Source organism: Antedon mediterranea, chromosome 7 (assembly GCF_964355755.1).
Source record: "Antedon mediterranea chromosome 7, ecAntMedi1.1, whole genome shotgun sequence".
NCBI lineage: Eukaryota > Metazoa > Echinodermata > Crinoidea > Comatulida > Antedonidae > Antedon > Antedon mediterranea.
The window spans coordinates 21,583,257-21,609,009 of NC_092676.1; the positions used below are offsets into that span (position 1 = coordinate 21,583,257).

Genomic DNA, 25,753 nt, shown 5'->3' on the forward strand with positions numbered 1-25,753 from the left:
GATCAAGAGAATATGGATTTAAAATACCTTATTTCGAAAGAACGGTATTTTCTTGACAGTCTCCAATGTCAAACACATTCGGGAAACCGTTCATTATACTTAAGATATACAACTTAAATCCAAAATAAGACGTCCTTAACATGAATTCACAAAGTAGAATCAGAAAACCAGTAACCGTTTAGTTCTTTCCTCTGTCCTATAAATATCCCTGTTTTAGTGCATTTAAACAAAACAATTTATATTACTATGTAATTTTTTTTTACTTTGATTGATAATTATTAATGTATTTAAAATAAAGACAAACATTGCAAATACATTATTTATCAATTGAAGATGACCCGTTTAAATCTGTCAAAAGCCTAGTTACACTGGTTCGAAAGTGCCAACACATTCAGCAGTTGGAAAACGAGTTTCGTATAGGCTATACCCCATCGCACGTATAAGCCACCGTAAATATATTTCAAGTATGCGTTTATTTTTTAAATAATATTTTAAAGTGCATTAAACTACTGAGTAGGCTATATTAAAGTTAATAAAGTTAACGATCTATGCTTTGTTATTCAATTAGATATTTAACTCCGACAACAGAGCTACGGTCTGCAGTACGCTATCTACTTACGCAATATGTCTACAAAGCCAAGGGTCAGAGATTTAGACCATAAGGCGTTAGCCACTTTAAGAGGCGTTAATGTTTCTGACATTAAGGTTCCAAGTGACCTTTTAGAAAATGTCAAAGAACTTGCGAAGTATGAATACCCTTACCGCAATCTGATTTTCGGAGGTGGTGGAAATCGACTGTTCGCGTACGCAGGCTCTTTACAGGTAATACGTGTTTTTGAACATTTCTATTTCTATTTCTCTGAAGAATTACTTTATACCTTAATTAATTGTTGTGGAACCATGAGATTTGCAGACGAAGTGGTACTGCTGGCTGAAATGTTAATTGAACTCAACAGCCTAGTCCTTAGGGTGACTTTATTTAAGAGATTGACCGTATTATTGCACTATTAAAATTTACTTAATTGTGTTGAATATCAACATGAATTATTCAATGATATTCATCTTCTAAATTAACGTGCATGATGGATTACTGTATATTTAATGTTTTTGTTTGTAGATTAGATATGTAGGTCAGATTTTTGGAAAAGTCTGCTCATATTGAGTGGTAAGAGGGGGAGGGAGGCTGTAATCCATAACGTTGTGGCAAGGGTTTGAGACTCACTTGCTTGCTTGTTGTGTTGGAGAACAATGTTTTCTCGGATAAGAACCTAGTGCATCTTTAAAAAAAGAGTAGGTGTACTAGTTGTCGCAGCCACTGCACAAACGAGAGAGAATTTGCAGCACTGACGTGACCCTTATGAGAGAAACAGTTGTAACATTTAAGTCCATCACGCCATTAACAATGATCGTTAAAAATACAATTATTATTATCGTTCAGAAAGGTATTAGGCCAGTACGAGGGGCACACAACACTAAAAACATTTCAACTTTTATAATATAGGCTTCTTTTTTTAAATATATTCAACTTAGGTGATTTATATCCGAAACGTTCTTTAGAATACTTTTGGCAAAGTATTTTTCAGTAAATAAAGGCGCTTCAAGCTTCACTCCGTTTTCGAAGTTTTAGGTTTTGATTTTGTCAATCAGTTTCTTTTCATTTCAAACTAGATCAACAGAGATTTAAAATATTTTAAAACAACATGCCATTGGGCATTAGTTAGGTAAAAAACTACCTTCATAATCCTACATGCATAATAGTATGATGCCTCATGCATTTCTGTTAAATATGTTATGTATTACTAAATAAAACCTGCATGCACAGTATTGTATTTAGAAGTTATCTTACCTTATGTATTGTTCTTAATTCTACTTATGAACCAGAAAATGTCGCAATAATAATCAATGTGTCAATAATGTTAAATTTAATTACATTCGCAACTAAAAAAGTGTTATGTACATACAACATATTTGCTCCACAACGTTCGAAATTTACAAACTTGAGATGGTTACCTATAGGCAAAAATTGTAAATATAAATAAATACCAAATATCAATCAATCAATAATAATATATGTATATTTTTAAATATTTGTTAAGCGTTTAGGAATTTAATTTGTGGAACGAAGTATATATATATATATATATATATATATATATATATATATATATCATGTGTACGACTGTTTTTGCTACTAGGTTCTTCAAGATGTTGGTATATTACCTAAGGTCACTAGATTCGGTGGAACTAGTCTAGGAGCATTGACAGCATGCTTTGCCGCACTTGGACTAACCCCACACCAGATGGTAGTGGAAGTGGAGAAAGCAAGATGCAACATTGAGAAAATGTTACTCGGTATACCTAATGTTTGTACTTGGCAAAAAGATAATTGATGTCATCAACAGGACTATATTTCTCGAAATTGGCAAAGTATCGTATGATATAAATAGGATCGTATAGGCATAATTTGAATTTAGTATAATACTGGCCTTTTAACCCATGTATGAACAATTATTGTCATCAAATATTCCCACTCAAGTTTGTTTTAACCCTCCTACGCAAATACCATTTTTCTTGAACCTAACCATGGAGAAATAAAGCCTGGTTTCCTGTCGACGTAAGATTTGGAAATGCTAACGTTTGTTACGATTGTTGCGTTTGTTACGTCTCTTCCGTTAAGTTGAGCAAAAGTGAACGTCGTTTTGATCGTTCTGAACCGCAGGCTCACGAGCCGATAACGACCCTTACGTAAAGTTGACTTTTTTAACTTCAAGCGCTTACGGTCGTCTTATGATCGTTACGTAAAGTTGAAATTTTTTCTTACGCTTCTGTGTTTGCTCGATCGATGGTTGCCCTTGTCAGGCAATTGTTTTTCAGGTAGGCAGCCTAGGCTTAGAAAAAGGCATACATGCTGTGTGGCATATACTGTACATAGGCCTAGCTACATAAAACGGAACATGCCTAGCTAGGCCCAGGCCCAGTCCTACATCATAACCACTACTATTTTACTGTAATATAGGCAAGAGGCCTGTACTAAAAATGTCCTAGACCGTAGCCTTCTTGTAGGCCTAGCCTAGGCCTACTTATTAATACTAGGCCTAGGCTAGTCTACTACTAAAAGCCTTTTTTAGGCCTACCTACTATATAGCCTAGGCCCCTAGTACTTAGTAGTAGTAGGCCTCCTTTACTAGCCTACTAGGCTAGGCCCTACAAACAAGTACTAGGCCTATCCCAATTAAGTGGACCACCATCTGTAGGCCTAGGCTAGCTTTGGAATTAGGCATAAATCTCTCTTTTTTTTAGTGTGACTTTATTTTATATGATAGGCCAAATTAAAAAAAAAAACATTTTAACATTTTAATGTATTGGATCTACACACTCTACACAATAATTCCAACTTCTAAACTGCAACAAAAATGATCTACAGTGAAACTCTTCTTTTACATGCCCTTTGGTTGGAATGTGTTTAAAAACTAAATGTTTGTAACTAAAAATGTTATCATACTGTACACATAATTATAACTAATAACAGTAGTTCAGCTGCTTAACAGGAAAATGCTATAAAATTAAAAATTTGTAGTCATTAACTTAAGAAAAACAAGTGAAAAACACTTTAAATATGTTTAATTATTTTTCTTTGATTTAAAATAATTATTGAAAAGCTTCAACACACTAGTTTTAAAATGTTAAATATTTTTACAGAGCAAATTTTAAACACAAAATGAGGCCTATAATGATTCCAAAGTAAATACTGCCCAGTACATAGGAAATATCACACTTATTTATTATTAACATTTTTACATGTGAACAGAAAGTCTGCTTCTAGTACCACTGAAAATTAAACAAAACATTGATATTAACATTGATAATGTATCAACATTGAAAGTGTATGTGTTGCCTTTACAAATTGTTTTGCTTTATTAAATAGATATACAAGAATGACACCAGAAAGATTGAATCAACTTGTGTCCTTAATTCAGCCCCATCTGAAAGAGAGAAATTACAGTACAGTGTACCACAGTTTCAGAGTTTAAAAATATGTTTATAGTTTTAGTACTCAACTTTTTAGATTTATTTAAAGGTTTAATTTCCTGTATCATATATATTGTGTGACACAGTGTATGCAAAGAAAGTTACTGTATATCACTTAAGGTAATCAGTAAAAGTGTTTGTGTTTGCTTTTTAAAAATGTATTTAGTTAATAAGTAAGTAATTATAGTATTTAGTTAAAGGTTTGATTGTCGGTATTATATATTCTGTATGCCATGGTGTATGCATCTATTATTTTTGAGAATTTATATAAATGGCCTAATCCATAAAATAGTATTGTGCAGAATGTATTTGTAAATAAATTTATTTAACAAGTATTTACTGTATGCTTCTTATTAAGTGTGGATCTGGAGGGATATTGAATGGCAATATTATTTAATAACTTTATTATTATTATTATTAATTGTTATTAAATATCTTACCTTCTGTATTTAATATTACATCTACTGCATCAGAGTCTAATAGCATGCTTCTTATAACAACACAAACAACAAAAACATTGATTAGAAAAACTCAGATGGAGCAAATAGTGCCGGTTTAAATTGTTTAAAAACATCGAATCATTTCTCCTAATAAAAGAATAGTTAATGAACTTAATTACCGGAAGGAGAATATGGCAATAAAATAAAGAAAAGTGTGAATAGAAAGAACTTGAATATAATTGTACGTTTTTAATATAGGGCTAATTTTTATCCTTTTTTGGTAAAGAGGTGTTGTAAAAAAGCTGCTTTTATTAATGAAATTCGTATTTTCGTATCTATTAAAAATAGGCCTATCCTTTTCCATTGTATATCTTGCGCTTACGACTCTTACGCTTACGTAAAGTTGACTCCAAGTCAACTTTACGTAAGAATCGTTAATAACGCAACGCAAGTGATCGCAAGCAATAAAATCTCGGTTTCCTGTAAATTCGCGATAAATCGACGTATCAGACGGAGATTCGATACCCCGGTTTCCTGTCGATCGTCTATTTTTCTTGCGTTTACGTCGATTTCACCAAAATATTGTCGTAAGCGGTTTCCTGTCAAATGTTGGTTTCTTACGTAAAATCGACGTAACAATCGTAACTGACGTTAGAAAAACTGACTCTTACGTCGACAGGAAACCAGCCTTAAGTCTCCATGACCTAACACATACTGTCTGTCATTCACTCTATAAGGCTGTGTCTACACTATCAAACAAAACAGTGTGACGGTGCCCAAATATGTAAGTTCTATGACGTCATCGTGTCCACAAATGTTTTGTAGCTTTAGAAAAATAGATTATTAATATTCTTTTTTTTTACAGATGCTCGATGGGGGATTTTCAGTTTATTCTTTAACTTGAAATCTGATTTTGGCTGGCATCCAGCTAATGCTTATACAAAATGGCTTGAAGGAAATATAGACGACTACGGTGGTAAAGGAAAACTGACGTTCAAAGAGGTAAATAGCTAATCAGTTTTTTGGATAAAAGATAACAAAACTCTTCCACAGGAGACGAATATGATACAAAGTTAAACTATTTATATTTAATATCTTTCTATTCGACAGCTGTATGATCAGACCGGTAAAGAGTTGTGTTGTGTTGCAACCAACCTCAATCTTATGGCTGCCGAATACTGCCATGTGAAAACCACCCCGGATATGCCGATCATTGTGGCCCTGAGAATGAGTATGTCTTTACCGGGTAAGTTGTGATTAGGCCTCATTTTTAATATGTTTGTTGATAGGCCTATATATATATATATTATCTTGTTTGTTTTTAAGTAATAAAAAGTAGTCCGAAATCGAATTTGACATCTATGTCGTTGTATAGGCATATAGCTTCTATTTTTCTATTTAGTTTTCTTTAAAACCATTTTTAATATTGTAGCACTTTTGTGTGCGGTAAAGTATAAGTTGAGAGACCACGAAGATGTGTACGTAGATGGAGGCCTTCTATGTAACTATCCAATCCATGTTTACGACGGTAAGAAGATAATTCCAATATTACACGTTTTCCTTAACACCTAACATAGAAAAATGCAAATTAATATGCATATCCTTTCACTATATAATATAAAATGACACTATATGCTAACTATTATTGGTCAGTTGACAAACAAGGCCATATACATAGCTGCAGTCGCGTGCTCAATTTAGTGTTTACCGGCCGATCAACCGACCGACTGAGCTGTAGAGTCGCGTTGCACACGCGACTAATAATGGTTTGTTACCTTAGTTAGGTGATACAATGTTTAAATCTTGTCGTTATATAATTTCACTATTGCAATAAAACATGATTCAAAAAGTTCTATATATACAAAATTTAGTAGTTTCTACTTAAGCGTGACACACTCTTAAAAATAATTAATGGCCACTTGACAACAAATAGTTTGTTACCTATGATAATACATTGCATTTTTGCTTGTCGTAACTTTTGGCACAGTGGTATTTAGAAACTTGATAGTGTGTTCATTGGCACATATGCATGTAGTTATATTATACGAGATTGACGGAGAAAGTAAACAAACCAGTGATCACTGGGAACAATAAATGATGTTTAGGAGAAGATTTTTTTTATCTATTTTTTTAGGATGAGTTACCGTAACTTGAAACTTGGCTTTTTATGGTAGCCGCATGAAAAAAAAGAAGCTCTGTTTGCATATCTATACCCACGACCACTCTATAAAAATAATAAACATTACTAGGTGACCTAATCGACTTGCGAATTTCATAATCAATCACTGAAATATAAAACAATAAACCACTGACTGTAACATGATAGATTTGAAAATTGTTTCCAAGGTTGGTGGTTGTCAATGGAAGAGGAAAATACGTTCTTCAAACGACTACGACCGGTGACTTCAATTCCTATGATGTTTAATACCAAGGAACGGTTCAAAGAGAAGAACAAGGAGACACTTGGACTGAGTTTAGTGAGTTTGGAAATTTATTACCTTATGATTGGTAATCCAATGTTAATTTACATCCAGTTTTCTAAATCACCTCATATAGAAAGGATATCTTTTTATGTATTTTAGGCCTATAAGAATGTTGTACTGTATTTATAATTTAAAGATAATTTTAAATTTTAATTTACGGATAAAGAAAAATGACGTCTTCATTCAGTGCTGTCAAAAAAATTCACCTACTATAATAATAGTAGATTAGAAGATGATAGGAGTAAATCAAATTTAAAAAAAAACGTCCCGTATAAAAAAACATAGAGATCGGCTGCCATATTTGTATTCAATATAATAATTATTATACAATAAACATTGCTAATTATTACCAATGTAGGAAAAGTAGATTGGTTTTTTTGTCGTCATGCCACAGGACAACGTTAAATCGTTTGAAATAAATAAATTAATTTTGGGCCAAATTCAATTACTTAATATAAATTGAATTCGTATTTCGTATATAGCGTTGCTTTAGTAAGATTTTATGCCGTTTCTATTTCGGTTGAGATATTTAATATGTATAACTTAAATTGTTGCAGTACACTGAGAGTGAATCTAGTCTTATGCAACTTCAATTCAACGACAGGTATAAAGGAAAATTTGCCAAAATTCCAGATACGAAACTTGCAAGGTAATGTATCTTTCTTTACCACATGATATGGATATGTTAAGCTGATTTTCCACTAGGCGAATTTGTTCGCGCGAATCAAAAGCGTCATGCTCTGCGCATGCGTATTCGAGTTTCTGTCTGCCATACTCCCTTCTGCGACGAATTCTAGTTCCTTGATTTTTCGCTGCAGCGAAATTTAATAGTTCGAATTGTTTCTACTTTTTGCGAAGCGAAATATTGCGCAACCAATCAGAGCTCAGGAAATGAGCTATGACGCTTTCATGAGCAGTCATGCGAATCGAAATGCTCAGCAACCACGCGAGGAACATGAACGTCGCAGCTATTCGCTCATGTAGAGGAAAGAGAGTAGGCGATTTTTTTCTCTTCGAAACGTTTGATTCGCGCGAACAAATTCGCCTAGTGGAAAATCGGCTTAAATATCAATAAGGTACAAAGATGGTTTAGCGAACAAAATTCAGATTTCATTCTTTGCGGGCTTCCAGCTAAAACTATCGATAAGGTTTAGCGTGTTCAGAACATTGCTGTCCGTCTGGTTCTTCGCATCCCAACATGTCAAAACATAACACCACATTGGTTGCCAGTTGAGAAGAAAATAATGTTTAAAATGTTTCTCATTACATTCAAATCACTTCATAACATGGCTCTAACTTTTCTATATGATATCATTTCTCCATACAAGCCAAAACGAACTCTGAGGTCATTATCTGAGGTTTTTCTCAGGCCTCCTACACGGCCTTCAACAAAATTTTAAGGACAACGTGCCTTTTCTTGGTCAGCTGCTGTTCTCTGGAACGCCCTTCCAAATTATATCAGGAATGCTGAATCACTCACCACATTCAAACCAATCCTGAAATCCCACCTGTTTAATTTGCATTTTCTTTAGTTTTTGCTATTTTTTTCTGTTGATTGTTCAGCGCTTAGAGGAGCATTTTGCGCTATAGTAGCCTAAATTGAACATTATTATTATTATTTAACAACACACCTCATAAATAGATCTTGGTGATACTGTCGGCCTAGCTTTTTGTTTGTATTTAAAAAAATTATATACAAACTGTTGTAATTAAGACTAGTGTTTTGGGTCATTAACAGTGTACTAGGCTATAACTTTTATTATTTTGAACTAGTTAGTTAATTATAATAACAATAATAATTTATTTTTAAATATAGGGAAAGAAAAGATGTTATCAAAAGCAAGGTGTGCAAAGCCGAAGATGAGTGCAAGCAGTTGACATCTGCATTTGTCAAGTTCTTCCAAGTAATCGAAAAGTTTGACAAAGACAACAGCGACAGTCTTAGTTTTACCGAGTTCAGTGCTTTATTCAAATGTGTAAGTCATGATTGAAGCTTTTCTAGCAGATAAACTTCTGTGATCATCTTTTTTTTTTAATGCGACTAAACCTTTCACATTAGTGTCCAGCTCAAATACATACTGTACAGCGCCCAGTTATTATTTTGTACACATTTACATCTGGTTTGAGAGAGATTTTAAAGAGATAAAAGTAGGCCTAAGTAAAGTAAAACAACGAATTCGTCATACTGTAAATTACATACTTTACGATGCCATGATCTCGTAATCTGATTATCATCTCCGGGTGTTTAAGCTTCAATTCTGCATAAATACGCTATACAATACAACAACAAAAACAGGTGGACATGCGCGTACGGAAGTCGTACCGTCGTGATTTAAGCGTGGTTCCCCCACTAGCCACGCAACACAAGGACGTAACGCAACGCAAGTGAATTGACCAATCACAAGCGATGGCTTATTCGCTTGTGATTGCTAACTGTCTATAACTTCGCTTGTCATTGGTTAAAATTAACGCTTGCGTTGCGTTTACGTCCTTGCGTTACGTTCTAGTGGGAACCAAGCTTTAGACGCGCGTTTTAACTGTCTGCCTATTCGTAGTGTTATCGAACTTGTCAGAACACATTATTGTTCCCTGAAGAATATTTGACTAGACAGACAACAAACGAAAACCGGTATCGTTTAATTGATGGAATGGAAATGAATTATAGTAGCTAGGTACAAATTCAAGTCAGCATTTCAACTTGGCTTCAACTGTATTTTTAGTCACTTAAGCCTACGGATTAGGATAATGGTCAAAATAATCTTTAAATATTATTGGCCATAATGCACCAGAAAATGTCCAAACGCTTTAACCTTGTCAATGTTACATGATGCCCTGTAAACCTGGGTTTTTACTATAATCCGCTGTATTTAGAATTACAACACATCATCGGGAAAGTTCAATTGAAGTCTAAAAACAATAACTGGAATGGTGAATTTTAATGACGCCTGTGGTCACCTTTTAACACCATTAATTTACAGTATAGTGTATTAATTATAATCATTAAAATATCTCATACACACTATTTAACAACAGAAAATCTAGGATTTGCTTGAGAAAGAGGTATGTGAACCCAGATGCAGCCCCTTATCTCAAGCTGAGTGGTTCAGAAATCAATCGCTTAGGGTGGCTACCAATACTATTGCTCTCTGAATACATAGGCCTACACTTTGTGCTTTTCCCCTATCTATTCTTGCCTTCAGTATTTATTAGAATCTATTATTCAGTGTTTACAATGGAGTTTACAGCTATTAGTATGCCAATATCAATTTTAAGGAAGTAATGACTTTAATCTTACCAAACAGAATACAGATGATTTTACATACGAAAATTACTGTACGTTGTTTGGGAAAGAAGATGTTAAAACCGTATTCGACAAAATCGACAAAAACAAGAATGGAACGGTAAGTTTTAAATGATTTAATGATTGTGGTAATCCGTTTACACCACAAACACACACACAGTCATAATATTATTATACTGTATTACTTTGATTTTATACTATATAACTAATTGTGTTATAAACTTTACCATAATATTTTTATTTTTTTTTTAATCTGTTTAGATCCAAACAAGAGAAATCTTAAATTACGTTGAGGGCAAAGGTGTTCACATGCTGGCGGAGTTTATTGGATATCGACGGCAAGTTATTACAGGGTTTGGAAGCTATTTGACGGCCCTACAGAATAGTGTTTTCAACCATGCTATGCGAGAATATGTTGAGGTGAAATTATAAAATTATCATACGATATTATATTTTCCTTTTGGAAAGAACATTTTAAAAGATGTTTTGTTGAATCAGTGGACGGAATTCGCTTCATACGCGACGCATGCGCAACAATCAAAAGCAACTATCAGACCACATGTATAGAAACATCGAGGAATTCATGTCAATTCCCTGTAATCTGTTGACCGAACACGTAACCCGAAGCTACACATTTAAGGGAGGGAAGTTGTCCTATCACTGGTCTTTATATAAACCTACAAAATGGTCTTTTCAAAGTTTGATGTTATTTATCTTTATTTTTTGTCATGTTTTGGGGAAAAATATACATATGTAACCTTTCCAACGTATTTGAATACATTGGTGTAAAAAACTTCTAGTAAACAAATGAACTATTAATATTAAAGTCATGCCAAAATTCCAAAGATGGTTTTATTTATCTGATAAGAACAACAATAGTTTATAATATTTGTCCATTTTCATAGCCAACTGATGTGAAGCGTACTGTTGGTGTAGATACTTATTATGTTAACGGAACGGACTTTGCAATTGAAATAGGAGACAGGAATTTCCTATTTGAGGTACAGTAATTAATAAATATATATTTGCAGTTTAAAGCGTAACGCCATCGATATCCTAGAATTATATAGCAACATTGTATTGTAACGCATTCGATCACAGTGGGAAAAACTCAACCTATCGACCAATCAGATATACCGGTTTTATTCCGATAGGTTCCAGATAACCGACCCAAGAACTGTGTTAATATCTCAGATAGAGATCATCATTTCATTTAATTATAATATTTGTTTTACAGCAAGGATTTCGGGCAACGGTTGCTTTTCTCGAGGAATACGTCAAAAATGAAAAACCACCAAAGAAAAAGAAGTAGACCTGAGATTACAAGATCATTTCGAAAGTGGATTACTAAGCGGAAAAGAGGATACCGTTTAAACTATTTTCTACACATTAATATTGATTGAAATATTATGGTTGAATGATTTTACTGTAGCTGACGGGGAATTAACGATAGTATACAGTTATTATTTGAATATTATACCAAATTGCTTCACTTTGTGTGAACAAATAAATTGTCTAATCTGTAAATATTATCTAATCCAGGATAGTTGCACCAAATTAAACTGAGTAAGATTTGGGTGTTTTAAATGAGCTGTCAAACGTCGCCAACCGACGACCTGTTAAATATTTTCTCAGGAGACGAGAATTAATTAGGAAGATACGAAATATAGAATTACTCTCAGGTGATAAATTTATATGATAATCTATAAATATTTATGCTAATATAATATTATATAATGGTGCCATTAAGTGATACACCCATATACGTACATTTATGTCTACTGTTCATCTTTATCATTTATAATTACGACAGGGATGGTATGGTAATATTGGAGAGTTTCTTTGGTACAGTTTTTCTAGATTTACATCTTAAATCCGTAGAAATTATTTAATCTAAAAATAGAATCTTTACATTACATATGGATGTTTTTGCAAACATACAGCCGATTTTTCACTGCTATGACTGGTGTAGGATCAGAGCGAATGAGGAGTTTAATAAACTCCATCTATTAATGATTCTAAATGCATGGGATATAAAGGATTTAAAAACCAATATTTATTTTTTGTTTGGTTATGTAAAATTATGATTGGTGGTATATTCGTCAACACGAATGTCACTTTACGAATTAAACGATCGTAATTTTGAGAATCCGATTACAAATAGTATTTACCAATATCTCCTTTGATATGATATGATATTATGATTATAATACAAAGTGAACGGAACATAATATAAATGGCGATAGATAGGAGAACACATAATTGTGTGTTATGCTTTATCAACGACAAATTCAATCATTAACAGTGGTGAGTACGATTTGGTCACAAATTGTGTGTCAGTATGTTTACATCGGTAACACCTCCAGCCCAACGGGCAGCACTATAAACTTACGTTAACGGTTTTTTTCCCATAGATTTACGTAAGCAAAGAAATACATTATAATTAGTTATAATAATTAAAGTACAACTTAGTTGATTATCTTCTCAAATGGTTAATCTTTTTTTATTGGCTGAAGTGCGACACCTTTCTTGTATACGGTTGTTGAGGTGGTGAGTTTATTAATTCGTCAACGAATCTTTTATACGATTCTACACCTGAATATGTGTATGCAAATTGCCCTTGCAGTTCGGCTTACAATACCCGTCACGTCACACCTACGAAACCAGAACCATATTAGCTTGAATATTAGAATGCGGCTCTGTACCAAACCAAAATAACGAAACATCCACCGATATTGATACAATCAGTTTTGAGGTAATCGGTTTTTTTTACTCCAGCCTACCACACCATTCTACTTTCTTTATATTCTCTCTCTCTCTCTCTCTCTCTGTCTCTCTCTCTCAACTCTACAGTTGATATACATAGGCCTAAATATATCGTCAGGTCATCTTCAATATAAAATAGGATATAGCTACGATTGATATAGGATGGACCATTGTTACGATCCTCTAATTTACAATTAGTCAATACAAAAATATCATGATAATAAAATAAAAAATAACATAGGTATTCAATAGTTTGTCAACAAAATTGTTGTCATTAGAGTGCATTATTATAGTAATCTTTATATTCATTTTTATCAGTACCGGCACGTATACTGAACGAATTGGAAGCGGAAACCGCTAGGCCTAGTCCGAACTCGGTACCCAGCCAACAGTTCATTGTACTAGGATTACACGACTTAAATTCCTGTTATTATCACGAACTCAACAAAGTAAAATTGGATATTATTGTAAAGAATAAAAAATAATATGTTAGGTAATTTTTTCAATTCACTTGGCCAGTCATTTAGATTTTTACTAGTTTGTGCTTGTTCATTTTATCGTTTATGATGTTATGATGTATTGTATGTTTCTAACGTTTTGATGTTATTTTATGCTATCTTTTTTATTCATTTTAAATAGTTTAAGTACCTTTTAATAATGTTAAAAATTGTCACAATTCCGTTTTTCTGTGAAGATGATTTTAATAAATATACCATTATGAATGAATGAATGAATGAATGAACAGTAACAATCTAGCCCTCTTTTCCATCTTTTAAAATATTACTTTTTTGTGCATTTCAGTACCTACGCTAATATCTACTTCCACAATATGGCTACAAAGCCAAGGGTTAGAGATTTGGACCATGAGGAGTTAGCAACTTTAAGAGGCGTTGATGTTTCTGACATTAGGATTCCAAGTGACCTTTTAGAAAATGTCAAAGAACTTGCAAAGTATGAATATCCTTACCGCAATCTGATTTTCGGAGGTGGTGGAAATCGACTGTTCGCGTATGCAGGATCTTTACAGGTAATAATATAAACAAAATAAAATCTATTATTAAACATTTATATTCCTAATTCTTACAGTACACAACGATTTCTTACCACGTAAAGTGAAACCAGCATACAGTATTAGCATATATATATAGAATGTGTCTTTATTATTATTATTATCATTTCGGCCGACGTATATTTTAAAGTTGGAAAACGAACTTTGTAGTGTAAATCTTGTAATTGAATTTGTATGGTTACCACTATTACTATTGCTGCCTCCACTACAATTTAAGTAGATGCGAAAAGTAAAAAAAAATGTTTCATACTGTAAAATATCATCGTAATAAACCTGCGATTTTTTTCGAGCCCCATGGTAAGAAAGAAGAGTTGCGATAATGACCAAACTGTATTAATCGCATTCGAAACTGACAAACAAGTCAATAGAAAAAAATATACATGATATTGTGTACGATTGTTTTTTTTTCTAGGTTCTTCAAGATGTTGGTATATTACCTAAGGTCACTAGATTCGGTGGAACTAGTCTAGGAGCATTGACAGCATGCTTTGCCGCACTTGGACTAACCCCACATCAGATGGTAGTGGAAGTGGAGAAAGCAAGATGCAACATTGAGAAAATGTTACTCGGTATGACATTAACGTTTATTGTTGAAAAAAACTGTCCATCGACAATATTATCTCTTTGAAAATATACGTAAAAAGTTCAATAAATAACAACTTTAAAAAAAGGTTACAAAACCGTTGCATTTTCTTTGATTTATGATTATTATTCATATTTTACAGATGCTCGATGGGGGATTTTCAGTTTATACTTTAACTTAAAGTCTGATTTTGGCTGGCATCCAGCTAATGCTTATACAAAATGGCTTGAAGGAAATATAGAAGACTACGGTGGTAAAGGAAAACTGACGTTCAAGGAGGTAAATAGCTAGTTAGTTTTGTGTATACAAGATGACAAAGCTCTTGTCGACAGGAGACGAATATGATACCAAGTTAAACTATTCATATTTAATATCTTTCTATTCGACAGTTGTATGATCAGACCGGTAAAGAGTTGTGTTGTGTTGCAACTAACCTCAATCTTATGGCTGCCGAATACTGCCATGTGAAAACCACCCCGGATATGCCGATCATTGTGGCCCTGAGAATGAGTATGTCTTTACCGGGTAAGTTGTGATTAGGCCTCATTTGTAATACGTTGGATCATCCGAGGCGTCTGTATCGATATTATAATAAATATTTATTATCTTGGTTGTTTTAAAGTAATACAAAGTTGTCCGAAATAGAATTTCACCTTGCGTTTCCATGTTAACATCCAATAATTAAGTGATAATGAAAGTAAGGTGTAATGCAGCCATTCGTTGACTGTGTTATACCTTATTTTACAGCATTGACTTCACTTAATTTGTAAAATTAGAATTGCAATGATTTGCATATATTATGCTTTAATATTTTCACTGCCTGACGTTATCTCTGTAGTTGTGTAGCTTCTATTAATCTATTTAGTTTCCTTTAATACCATTTCTAAAATTGTAGCGCTTCTGTGTGCGGTAAAGTATACGTTGAGAGACCACGAAGATGTGTACGTAGATGGAGGCCTGCTATGTAACTATCCAATCCATGTTTACGACGGTAAGAAGATAATTCCAATATTTTACTTTTTTCTAAAAACATTAATATAATAAAAAAAAATGCAAATTAGGTTTATATCATTTTACTATACAACATAATATAATATGAAATTTGTTTTCAGATTCAGATTCAGCAGGATTGTTTCAATTAGTGTCTACTTAAACATATCTTCTAACTAATTAATGGTCAGTTCATAAATAATACATTGGTTTTAAAGCTTTTCGCTTTTTGGCACAGTAGTAAAATTGAATGAAAAATGCTAAGCCCTCTTATATCCGCCTATCCATTACCAACACAACAAAAGACCAATCTCTAATAAACATAGGTGACCTAATCGCATAATATCAATCGCTCAATGGTAAGTTAGAATCAATAAATAATGGTGCATGATAAAATTAAAAATAAAGCCATCTAGTTATTTCCAAGGTTGGTGGTTGTCAATGGAAAAGGACAATACGTTCTTCAAACGATTACAACCGGCGGCATCAATTCCTATGATGTTTAATACCAAGGAACGGTTCAAAGAGAAGAACAAGGAGACACTTGGACTGGGTTTAGTGAGTTTGGACATATATTATTTTTTTTATGGTTAATCCATTCATAATTTATTCATTAATTTTAATTTTGAAATGCTAATCACTTCATGTAGAATGAATATCCTTATAGGAATTTTTTATTTAGAATTTTAAAGACGACTTTAGAGAATTCGAGGTTTATTTTCCTTATTTGTGATAGTAGATTTGATGTTGGAAAGGAGCAAGAAAGTTTGGAAAAACTCTATAACGCATACAAACAAATAAGGAGATCGTCTAACTTATTTTTATTCCATTTAGGAACATGGATATATAAACGCAATTATTATGTAACAAATTGAATTGGGTAACTCTGTGGGTTGAATCCATTATAGTTTTTAATATGATACATTTTGATTAGTTCATTAATGTTCATTTCGTGTTAGATATTTAATTATATTATTTTTTTCAGTACACCGAGAGTGAATCTAGTCTTATGCAACTTCAATTCAACGAAAGGAACAAAGGAGAATTTGCAAAAATTCCAGATACGAAACTTGCAAGGTAACTATGTCATTATTATTAAATTGCAATTCTTTGATCATGGACATTAATCGGCACGTTCTTAATGTGTCAAGAATGCACATACAACGGAATGCATTGTTGCATTGACACTATATATATATATATATATAGATATATATTTGTTTTCGTTCTATGAGCTCTTGGATTAGGATTTTTTCTCTCTCTTTTGCTATGGATATATTATGCCACTATGGTATTCCGAAATAAAACCTAAATGAATGAATGAATGAATGAATATTCATTAATTTCACAGAATCCCACAACAATTCCAAGCACAAACATTAGTTAACTTAATATATAAAACTTTCTGGCGGATTGTTAAAAAATATTTATATATCCGGCAAAAAGTAAAGTTAAAAACATTTACGATTCTTCGTTACCACATTTTAGTTATGTCTATATTTCACGGGTACAAATATACATATAATTATAGATTTCAGTTTTTTAACCAACACACACCGTGGGCATAAGTCTTGATGATTTCTATGTGAACGGTTTCTAAACTTTAGTAACGATAAAATATGTTTTTGTGTGATAATTTAACTCCCGTAAATCGAAAACATTTCAGTACAAAATAATGAAAATTCTTAATTGATTCAACTTTAAACAAGTTAATAAAATATAAATACATTGCAATATTTAGAAATTTTAAATTTGAACCATTCATTCATTCATTGATGGAAATATCATTCGCATTTAAATGTATTTATTTATATTATATAAACATGACATTTTCAATGTGTGTTATACTCTATAGTAATATATACATTGAAGATTGCCTTCCTCAAAGACGCAAATACAAAAACAGGGCAAAGTGCAATGAACAAATATAAAATCAAATTCATTCTTGTAAATGTACTGCCCTAATAATAACAGCTGGATTGAAAATGTTGCAGAACCGGTTAGTACCAGATATGTCACTATCGGGTTAGCATTTGTAACTGTAAGCTGACAAGTTATTTAGGCTAACAATAATAATTATTATTTGTGCATTATAGAGATAGAAAAGATGTTATCAAAAACAAGGTTTACAGAGCAGAAGATGAGTGTAAACAGTTGACATCTGCATTTGTCAAGTTTTTTCAAGTAATCGAAAAGTTTGACAAAGATAACAACGGTGATCTTAGTTTTGCAGAGTTCAGTGATATATTCAAATGTGTAAGTTATTATTCTAATTGAAGCTTGTTTACCAGAACCTTCATATCAAAGTGTGCCACTGTTACAAAAGTGTATGTTCAAATAAATTATTATTATAGAACCTTGTCATTTTTTTGTTAAATAATATCAAAAGCTTCCAAACACACAGGTAAAATACGTACTGGACATCTATCGTAATTTATACGCATTTACAATTGATTTGAGAGAGGTAAACGTTAGTAATTTAAATCGTCTTCTGATCATCTATTCTAAAGGTTAAGTAGACATGGCGATGTCATCCTCTTAACTATACCTAAAGTCTACTGCCTTGTTCTCCTTGCCTGCTGTGGGTATCTGTTGCTGTGTTTTAGATCGTGTTTACAGGCTTGGTTATACTTATTAACTTTAATGATGTAGGCATTTTTATCTCGCCTCTTAATAGAATACGGATGATTTTACACAAGAAGATTATTGTACGTTATTTGGGAAAGAAGATGTTAAAACCGTATTCGACAAAATCGACAAAAACAAGAATGGAACGGTAAGTATTGTATGCGTATGATTGTATGCGTATGACAATCAGTTTACACCACAAACAAACGCACACTTAAAAATAATATTTCGGGGTGGTGTATATACATATGGCAACAACATTTCTAAATGTCCAAGTCCAAGTATTACTTTGATTTAGGAGGGCTACATTTTTTCACTTAAGGACTCGTAATTAAAATGAAAACTACAGTTTATAACAGCCGAGCCTTTTAAGTCGAGACTATAGACTTTACCATAACATTTTAATTATTTGTTAAAATCTGTTCAGCTCCATTCAAGAGAAATCTTAGATTACGTTGAGAGCAAAGGTGTTCACATGCTGGCGGAGTTTATTGGATATCGACGGCAAGTTATTACAGGATTTGGTAGCTATTTGACGGCCTTACAAAATAGTGTTTTCAACCATGCTATGCGAGAATACGTTGAGGTTAATAAGATAATTATAAACCATACTTTACTTGTTATCGTCCCCTTAAAAATAGCTTTCTTTTAATTAATGTAACATAACAAATATTCTTTACTTTATAAGCGAAATCATGTTGTTGTTGATTTGTTTTAATTAATTTATCTTTATTTTGTTTTAGAAAACAATACATTATTACATACGTTATTATTGCAGGAAAGAAATGCATTGGTGTAATTACGCCTTGAAAATATAATATTGGTTGTATTATACACTATATCAATAATTGCAGATCAAGTTTGTCATAAGCCATTTTATCTGAAAGGAAAATGTAAGCCTTTATTTTCCTTTTCGTAGCCAACTGATGTGAAACGTACTGTTGGTGTAGATACTTATTATGTTAACGGAACGGACTTTGCTATTGAAATTGGAGACAGGAATTTTCTGTATGAGGTAGGCCTACAGTATTTTAAATAAAAATAGGCCTAATCTCCTTTTTTGCGTCTCAAAAAACTTAATCAAAGCGTCTTTCTATCGATATCCTAGACCCAGTAAACAGTGATTTGTATAATAGATACACCATCGATATATTAAACTACTAGATGGTCGCATGCAACACAGCTGTAATCACAGCTATAAGAAAAAGCGAGCCACTAGTATCATGACTTGATTAGTCGGTGAAGAAGAATCGGATATGCCAGTTCTTTTTTTCATTATATCGTTTGTATGAATCGTGTGTGTAATTGTAAGAACCGTCTTTGAAATGAGTCAAGCGTTCATTGTTTGAACGTATACACATCACAGTCGGTTGCAATCATCATTTCTATGTTGATGTGCCCAACTTGTCCACATTTGACCAACAAGAAGTGACAAGATGCCGTATGTCATTTGATCAAATTATTTTCGTTGCGTGAAGCAGAAGAAATTAATTACACAGATTTGTTTTGTTTATGCGCATTAGAGTTAAAGGTTCATAAACGGAGTTTTTTATATTCAGAATCATATTTTAGTGCTCGGTTAACCCTTCTTATGCGTCCATGTTGTTAACTTCGATAAATCTCTTTTTATAGAGGTTGAGCTCGCTTCGCTCGCTCCCCCTCTAGGAAGTGTAGACGATGGTTCTCGGAATGATAATGATTCGGGTAAAACGGTTTTAGAAGGACGTTCTCCTTGTACGTTTTCTGTCGGTTACCATTATTGAAAATGCTTGACATTCGTAAAACTAAACCTACGCTGTTAAGCACATTTTTAAGTATAGTGTTTGTTTGGTAGGGCCCTTATAGGGTGGAAGGGGGAAGGCGGAGTTCATTTGTGGGAGGTGCTTATTTGAGGGAATATGTTTAATTTTTTAGTTTTAATAATATGGAAATATAATACGGAAAATATGAGATAGATCAGGTAGGTATCCAAGGCAGAGAATTGTACCGAAGTTTTTCCATTGTGCTCGCCTATGTCGGAATTAACCATATTATTTTATATACCTCAGATATAACTCCGATAGTTTCGAGATTTGTATCGGATTTACTAGCTTTATCAAACGCGTTTGAACGCAATACAAGTTCAACCGATTCAAGCACCGTGTTATTAAATCCGAATATGCGACCAAAAAATTATAACATTGGAAATAAGGAAGTGTATCAATAGAATTTTGCACAGGTGAATTTTGAAACATCACTTCATTCAATTATATATTTTTTATTTTACAGCAAGGATTTCGGGCAACGGTTGCTTTTCTCGAGGAATACGTCAAGAATGAAAAACCAAAAAAGAAAAAGAAGTAGATTGAATTTGGGGTTAAAAGATCATCACTAAAGTAGAAGATTACGGTACTGCAGAAAAAACAAGTTAATATTAAGTTAAATTTGTTTGGTGCACCTATTTTAAAATATTGATTGAGATAATACGGTTGATTGATTTTTCTATAGGAGAAAGTGCATACTAGTATTCTCACTGGAAATGAAACGATAATTATACAGCTATTTGAATGAGTAATACGATATTAAATTTAGTTACTATAGTGTGAAAAAAAAAATGTCGACTCTCTTATCTAATCAGTTATCAAATTCAATTTCATCATAAATTAAACTGAGTATGTTTTCTTATTCTTTTAACTGAGCTGTCAAACGTCGCTGGCAGGTTAAATATTTCTCTGGAGTCGAACATTAATTAGAAATTTAAAGATACGGAAAATATAGAATTACTCCCAGGTGATAAATTTATTTATACGATTTATAAATATTTAAGCTAATATATAAACTATATAAACTAAATAACATTGCAAATTACATGTTCTAGTTCATTACCATAATATCATTACGGTATCACACGAGGTATCATGTAAAAAGTGAGAGCTTCTGCGTGTTTCATTAGAAACATTAGATGATCATTTACCTACTTTCACATTCATAACTAACGTGCAAAATTTCCAACCCTGTTCGAGTAAAATTAAAGTTAAATTATTGTATTGTACTTTTACATTTGTGTCCTAAAATAATACAAATAAGTAAATTGGTACTTACTATTTATTAATAATTACTATCTATCCACGCAAAGTTGCACTAAGTCACAAGCATAACTTTGTAAAATTTCTTTATCAAAAATGTGTGTATTGTGTTTTTTCGAAGGTCTGTATATTGATTTATTTTTTTTAGTTTTAGCAGAGAGAATGTAAGATTTTTTCCTTATGTTATGGGTTTTACCTGATTTTACAATATTGTGTAGGCCTAAATAATATAATATAATAATATACTATTGTATATACTTTATCGATTGATTTAATTAAATTAGTTGTAAATTTAATTTATGAAATGCGTAACAAATACCTAAAAAGACTCTTGTTAAGTTAATTGTGTCAGCATAAGAATTCTTTACCATTGCATGTATGTATTATAACTTAATCTACACCCCAAATGCATCTTTAATACGATTATGATCACTTTTACAATACTTGATTCACAAAATACAAATTATACAGGTGGTATTTTCACATTATTGTTAACACACATTGATTTATAAATCATAGTAACGCGTATTTAGTTACATCCTGCAGGTGAAAATATCTCTTAATAATTGTTTACTGGTCATCCATTGGCAGTTTGCTGGACAGTGAGTTTACAACATCGTAACGGTTGAAAACAGGAAAAGTTACAATGTTCCAAAGAGCGCCTCGTAAATCCTTGTATTATATTGAGGGCGGTACACTTAATGATCTTTATTTTTCTTTATCTTTTACAAGTTTTCAATAACCAACAAAAGTTAAGATACATGATATTCATCAAAAGCAAAGGCCAGGACAACCCCATAGAAGAATAATATAGGACCTGGGTAACAAAAGAAGAAATTATTTCACGATTTAAACTAAGAAATCATGGGTCGGGTAATTGGTTTTTAAAAATGTTATAATTTGGTCTTAATCAAATATCACCAAATCACAGGAAAAAAAGAGTTCATTCATCTATATATAAATTTACGTAAGGGCAAAATTCTGTAAATCGCGTGTTATTTCTAGAATGTTTACTCGATGGTATATAAAGTTGGATAGAATCTGGGTACTGATTTTAACCACCTGATGTAACCCTGTTTACTAATTAAATTTAGTTAGATAATTAGTTATTGACAATTAAAACGAATTTAGGTTCAACGCTTTGCCCCAAATAGGGGTGTTTTCCGATCGTGGTATACACTGTCTAATGGATGTGCTCATAAAAAAATACCTGCACACAATAATACGAGGATACTTCGCATTTTCCTATCTCCTCCTACGATAATTGTTGTTAATAGCTGAAAAGTGGTTGAACAGCTCGAGTACAGTATATCATAATGTTGAAGACAGGCCGATTTTCTTTAAAAAATACTATTTTGATAGATTTAATATACCTTTATGCAAATGTATTGATTTGCGATGAATGTAACATTCCAATCTCCCAGTTTTTAGGTAAATTTATGAGCCCTTGGTTTAACACAAGTCGATAAATGTATGGGCCTTGGAGAATGAATCTTATATATAGTATTGCAATACTTTTACAATATTGTAAATACTGTATGTATTAACCATTTTTGGTCGCCATTTGAATAGAAATTGTCTTACTGTGAATGTGGTTACGGTTAGATATATAAACAAAATATAAAAAGAACATTTTTATTACTGTGACTGTGGGTAGATTACTGACAGTTGCTTCTCAACGTTTGTATTAATTAATAATTATAAAAAATATAAACGTCGTAGTGATGTCGTTACATGGACTTTACTATTTCAATCGACTATAACAGGGACAGTTTTAAAAAAGTATTATAAATCGTAAATTAGCGTGAAATTCTAATTTAATTGTTTAATAAAATAACATTTTTATTGGGTTACAATGGCTGTGGTAAAAGCGGCGTTTGGATGCGAGGTCATAGCTAGGAAGGCTAGGCGCGCCACGAGACATGAGAGGGAGAGACTGCCGGTCTTCGCGCAAGGGTGCGTAACTAATATTAAACGGCTATGTTTGTTGAACACAGGATATTCGTAAAGTGAACCATAGGTGAAAATACGGGAGCCACATTTCTATGTACAGTATTTCACATTCACTTAGCGTATTAATTTCTTAGCGTATTCATTTTCTTAAACATATCCATTTCTTTTCTTTACTCATTTTAGGCACAATCATAATCATGTGTTTATATAAAGATGATTATGCGTGTGCTACAGTAGGCCTAAGCGTTAGTTTTACTCGAATATTTTCAGATGACGTGAGGGCATATATGTATAACTTCGAGTAGAAACTGGCGACGAGATGACCAGAAGAGCAAAGTTTGCATTTATCACATGGATAGGACCCGCTGTTAGCCCGCTAAAGAAGGCTAGGGTCAGTACAGATAAGGCCTTTGTAAAAGAAATAATGTCGGTAAGTTTCCTGAAAACAAAAATGGTTTATACAATATACACACAGAGAGATAGAGAGACAATAACCCAAAATGTGCTGGTATTCCTACTATTCCTATTCCTGGGGGATTGGTTTATAAACTCCAATTGTAGAAACTCTAAATAATAGCACTTAGTTCGTAGGTGCTATTGATCGTCCCATTTATTTATCTGTTTTCCAATGTTTGTTTCTATTTTAGAATTTTACGAAAGAGATTTTGGCAGATGAGAAATCCGAAGTGAAGTTGGAAACAATAGCAGATATATTGAATAAGGCGAGTGGCTGTAGGCGTACAAAAAGAAGCGACATTACTAACTTTCTTACTTATTTCTTTCGTTTCTTCAGCATGTCGGAAGAATCAGCAACCTAAATAGTTTATATAATATTGTTAGTTTTTGTTATAAGTATATAAAAACAACTGAAAAATACATCGGAAAAATGCTATTTATAAATTATTTATTTTGTCTTATGTTGCTTGTATGTTCACGTTGGTAAGAATTAAAGTATAAACGGTGTTAAATGCCTACGTATCAGTTTTATTTGCATATATTAATAGAATACTACTGCAGGTGTATGTACGTACTTTCATCGTCAATGCACGGTAAGCGACTGGAAAACAAGACTAACGGCGGTTTAAGCTTGACACACATGAAAACAACAACCATATTCTTTGCTAGTAGCAAAGAATATAACATCACAAGAATGAGTAATCCGCGATTTTCCCTGTAACAGTAATATTGTCCATGTGGTAGGGCGCCGCCATGAGTGAGGATGTATCTGGGACGTATACAACTTTTTGTGACGGTTTCACTAATCAAAGGCTGGACCACCGGTATTTTCATGCTAAAAAATGTTATCAACTACATGCCAACATCATGTTAAATGCTATTTGGATATTTAATTGTTCGTTTTATGCAATTTATTTAGTAAAAACTGCCGTATAAACAGTTCGCTTTATCAACCGGGCGCTACGATAGCGTGACCGGGCGTGTTGGTTTTTACGCGTTTTCACGAAGGATAGTTTAATAATATTCCTATATTTAACTTGTTTCTGGTAAAACAAATAAATTTTAATGACATTTAACATTTTATCCTATTAATAACACGTATTTTATACTAATTTATATCATAAAAACAATACTTAATTTACCGGGCGTAGTGTAGTACGTGGTAAAGAATAGGCCGATTCGTTGATTTTAGGTGTGGCTGTATTAGGCCTTTTTTGTGAACTAATTTAGCATGTTAGTAAATAATTGTCTGTAAAAGTAAATGTACACTAGTTTGTTAATAAATATGTATTATAAAATAGTTTACAATTGCAAAATATATTATCATAATTCTATGTAATATAATAAATAATAATAACTTTATTATTTCTCTTTTATAACAGAGGCACAATTCTCAAGAGATGTGCAAAAAAAAAAAATAAATATGGACTTATCTTTACTACACACTCAAATACAAACATTATAAATTATTACATTAAAAAGTATATACACATTAGGTTATAAAAATACATTCAATACATTTAACTTAACTCGGACATTGCCGACTGCCTTATGAAACGTACTGGTAGACTGAGACCGCCACGGGGATCCACTGAACGCCATCATCTCTCCTTCCTCCCAAGGGGCATACGAGACTATAATGAAACATTTCAAAGATAGGGGAATTTATTACGAATACACTATTTTTGTTATTATTATTATTATCACACTTATGTTTTATGCCTATCATTTCTCTTTCCTTTACGGCATTGTTATAAGACAGCAACACAATTTCCCAAGTTGGGATGAATAAAGTTTCCTTGTATCCGTGTATCCTTGTATCCTTGTATCCTTGTATTTGAGCGAAAAGTAAAAGATTGTGTTATTAGTCCAGATCCCTATGTCAAAAAAAGTGCCTTCGTGTGCAGATAATGGGGAAAGTGTAAACATTGTGTTTTATGAATATTTGAATCATGCTGGTTATAAAAACCCATGTTGTCAAATTTCTAAA

The 25,753-nt window shown here is 32.6% G+C and overlaps 2 protein-coding genes across 5 annotated transcripts; both read left to right on the forward strand.

Annotated features, from left to right (window-relative positions):
• Window positions 1-584: 584 nt before the first annotated feature.
• LOC140054784 (uncharacterized) lies at window positions 585-23,814 on the forward strand. 4 transcript variants are annotated; one of them, XR_011846574.1, is made up of 13 exons: window positions 585-822; window positions 2,196-2,352; window positions 5,335-5,471; window positions 5,580-5,715; window positions 5,902-5,997; window positions 6,816-6,946; window positions 16,647-16,738; window positions 17,758-17,917; window positions 18,339-18,437; window positions 18,717-18,875; window positions 19,209-19,304; window positions 20,558-20,695; window positions 23,578-23,814. XR_011846574.1 is itself a non-coding variant. In XM_072099875.1 (13 exons), exons 1-12 carry the CDS (start codon window positions 625-627, stop codon window positions 20,630-20,632), a joined length of 1,536 nt encoding a protein of 511 aa, XP_071955976.1. In that variant the 5' UTR covers window positions 585-624; the 3' UTR covers window positions 20,633-20,677; window positions 23,578-23,814. The 4 variants fall into 4 exon arrangements, 3 of the variants coding, with proteins under 3 accessions (XP_071955976.1, XP_071955975.1, XP_071955974.1); XM_072099875.1 differs by having other exon boundaries at window positions 20,558-20,677; XM_072099874.1 differs by lacking the exon at window positions 23,578-23,814 and having other exon boundaries at window positions 20,558-21,566.
• Window positions 13,849-15,207, forward strand: LOC140054840 (uncharacterized protein YqhO-like). Its single transcript, XM_072099936.1, has 4 exons — window positions 13,849-14,046; window positions 14,501-14,657; window positions 14,814-14,950; window positions 15,061-15,207. The coding sequence occupies exons 1-4, from the start codon at window positions 13,849-13,851 to the stop codon at window positions 15,205-15,207; spliced, it is 639 nt and encodes a 212-aa protein (XP_071956037.1).
• Window positions 23,815-25,753: the final 1,939 nt, after the last annotated feature.

Bases quoted from the DNA above. Each gene is read 5' to 3' on its own strand.
- LOC140054784 (XM_072099875.1), top strand. From the start codon at position 625: ATGTCTACAAAGCCAAGGGTCAGAGATTTAGACCATAAGGCGTTAGCC. The intron at 5,716-5,901 runs GTAAGTTGTGAT...TTAATATTGTAG, and splicing joins AATGAGTATGTCTTTACCGG to CACTTTTGTGTGCGGTAAAG. The intron at 16,739-17,757 runs GTAACTATGTCA...TGTGCATTATAG, and splicing joins CCAGATACGAAACTTGCAAG to AGATAGAAAAGATGTTATCA.
- LOC140054840 (XM_072099936.1), top strand. From the start codon at position 13,849: ATGGCTACAAAGCCAAGGGTTAGAGATTTGGACCATGAGGAGTTAGCA. The intron at 14,047-14,500 runs GTAATAATATAA...TTTTTTTTCTAG, and splicing joins CGTATGCAGGATCTTTACAG to GTTCTTCAAGATGTTGGTAT. The intron at 14,951-15,060 runs GTAAATAGCTAG...TCTATTCGACAG, and splicing joins GAAAACTGACGTTCAAGGAG to TTGTATGATCAGACCGGTAA.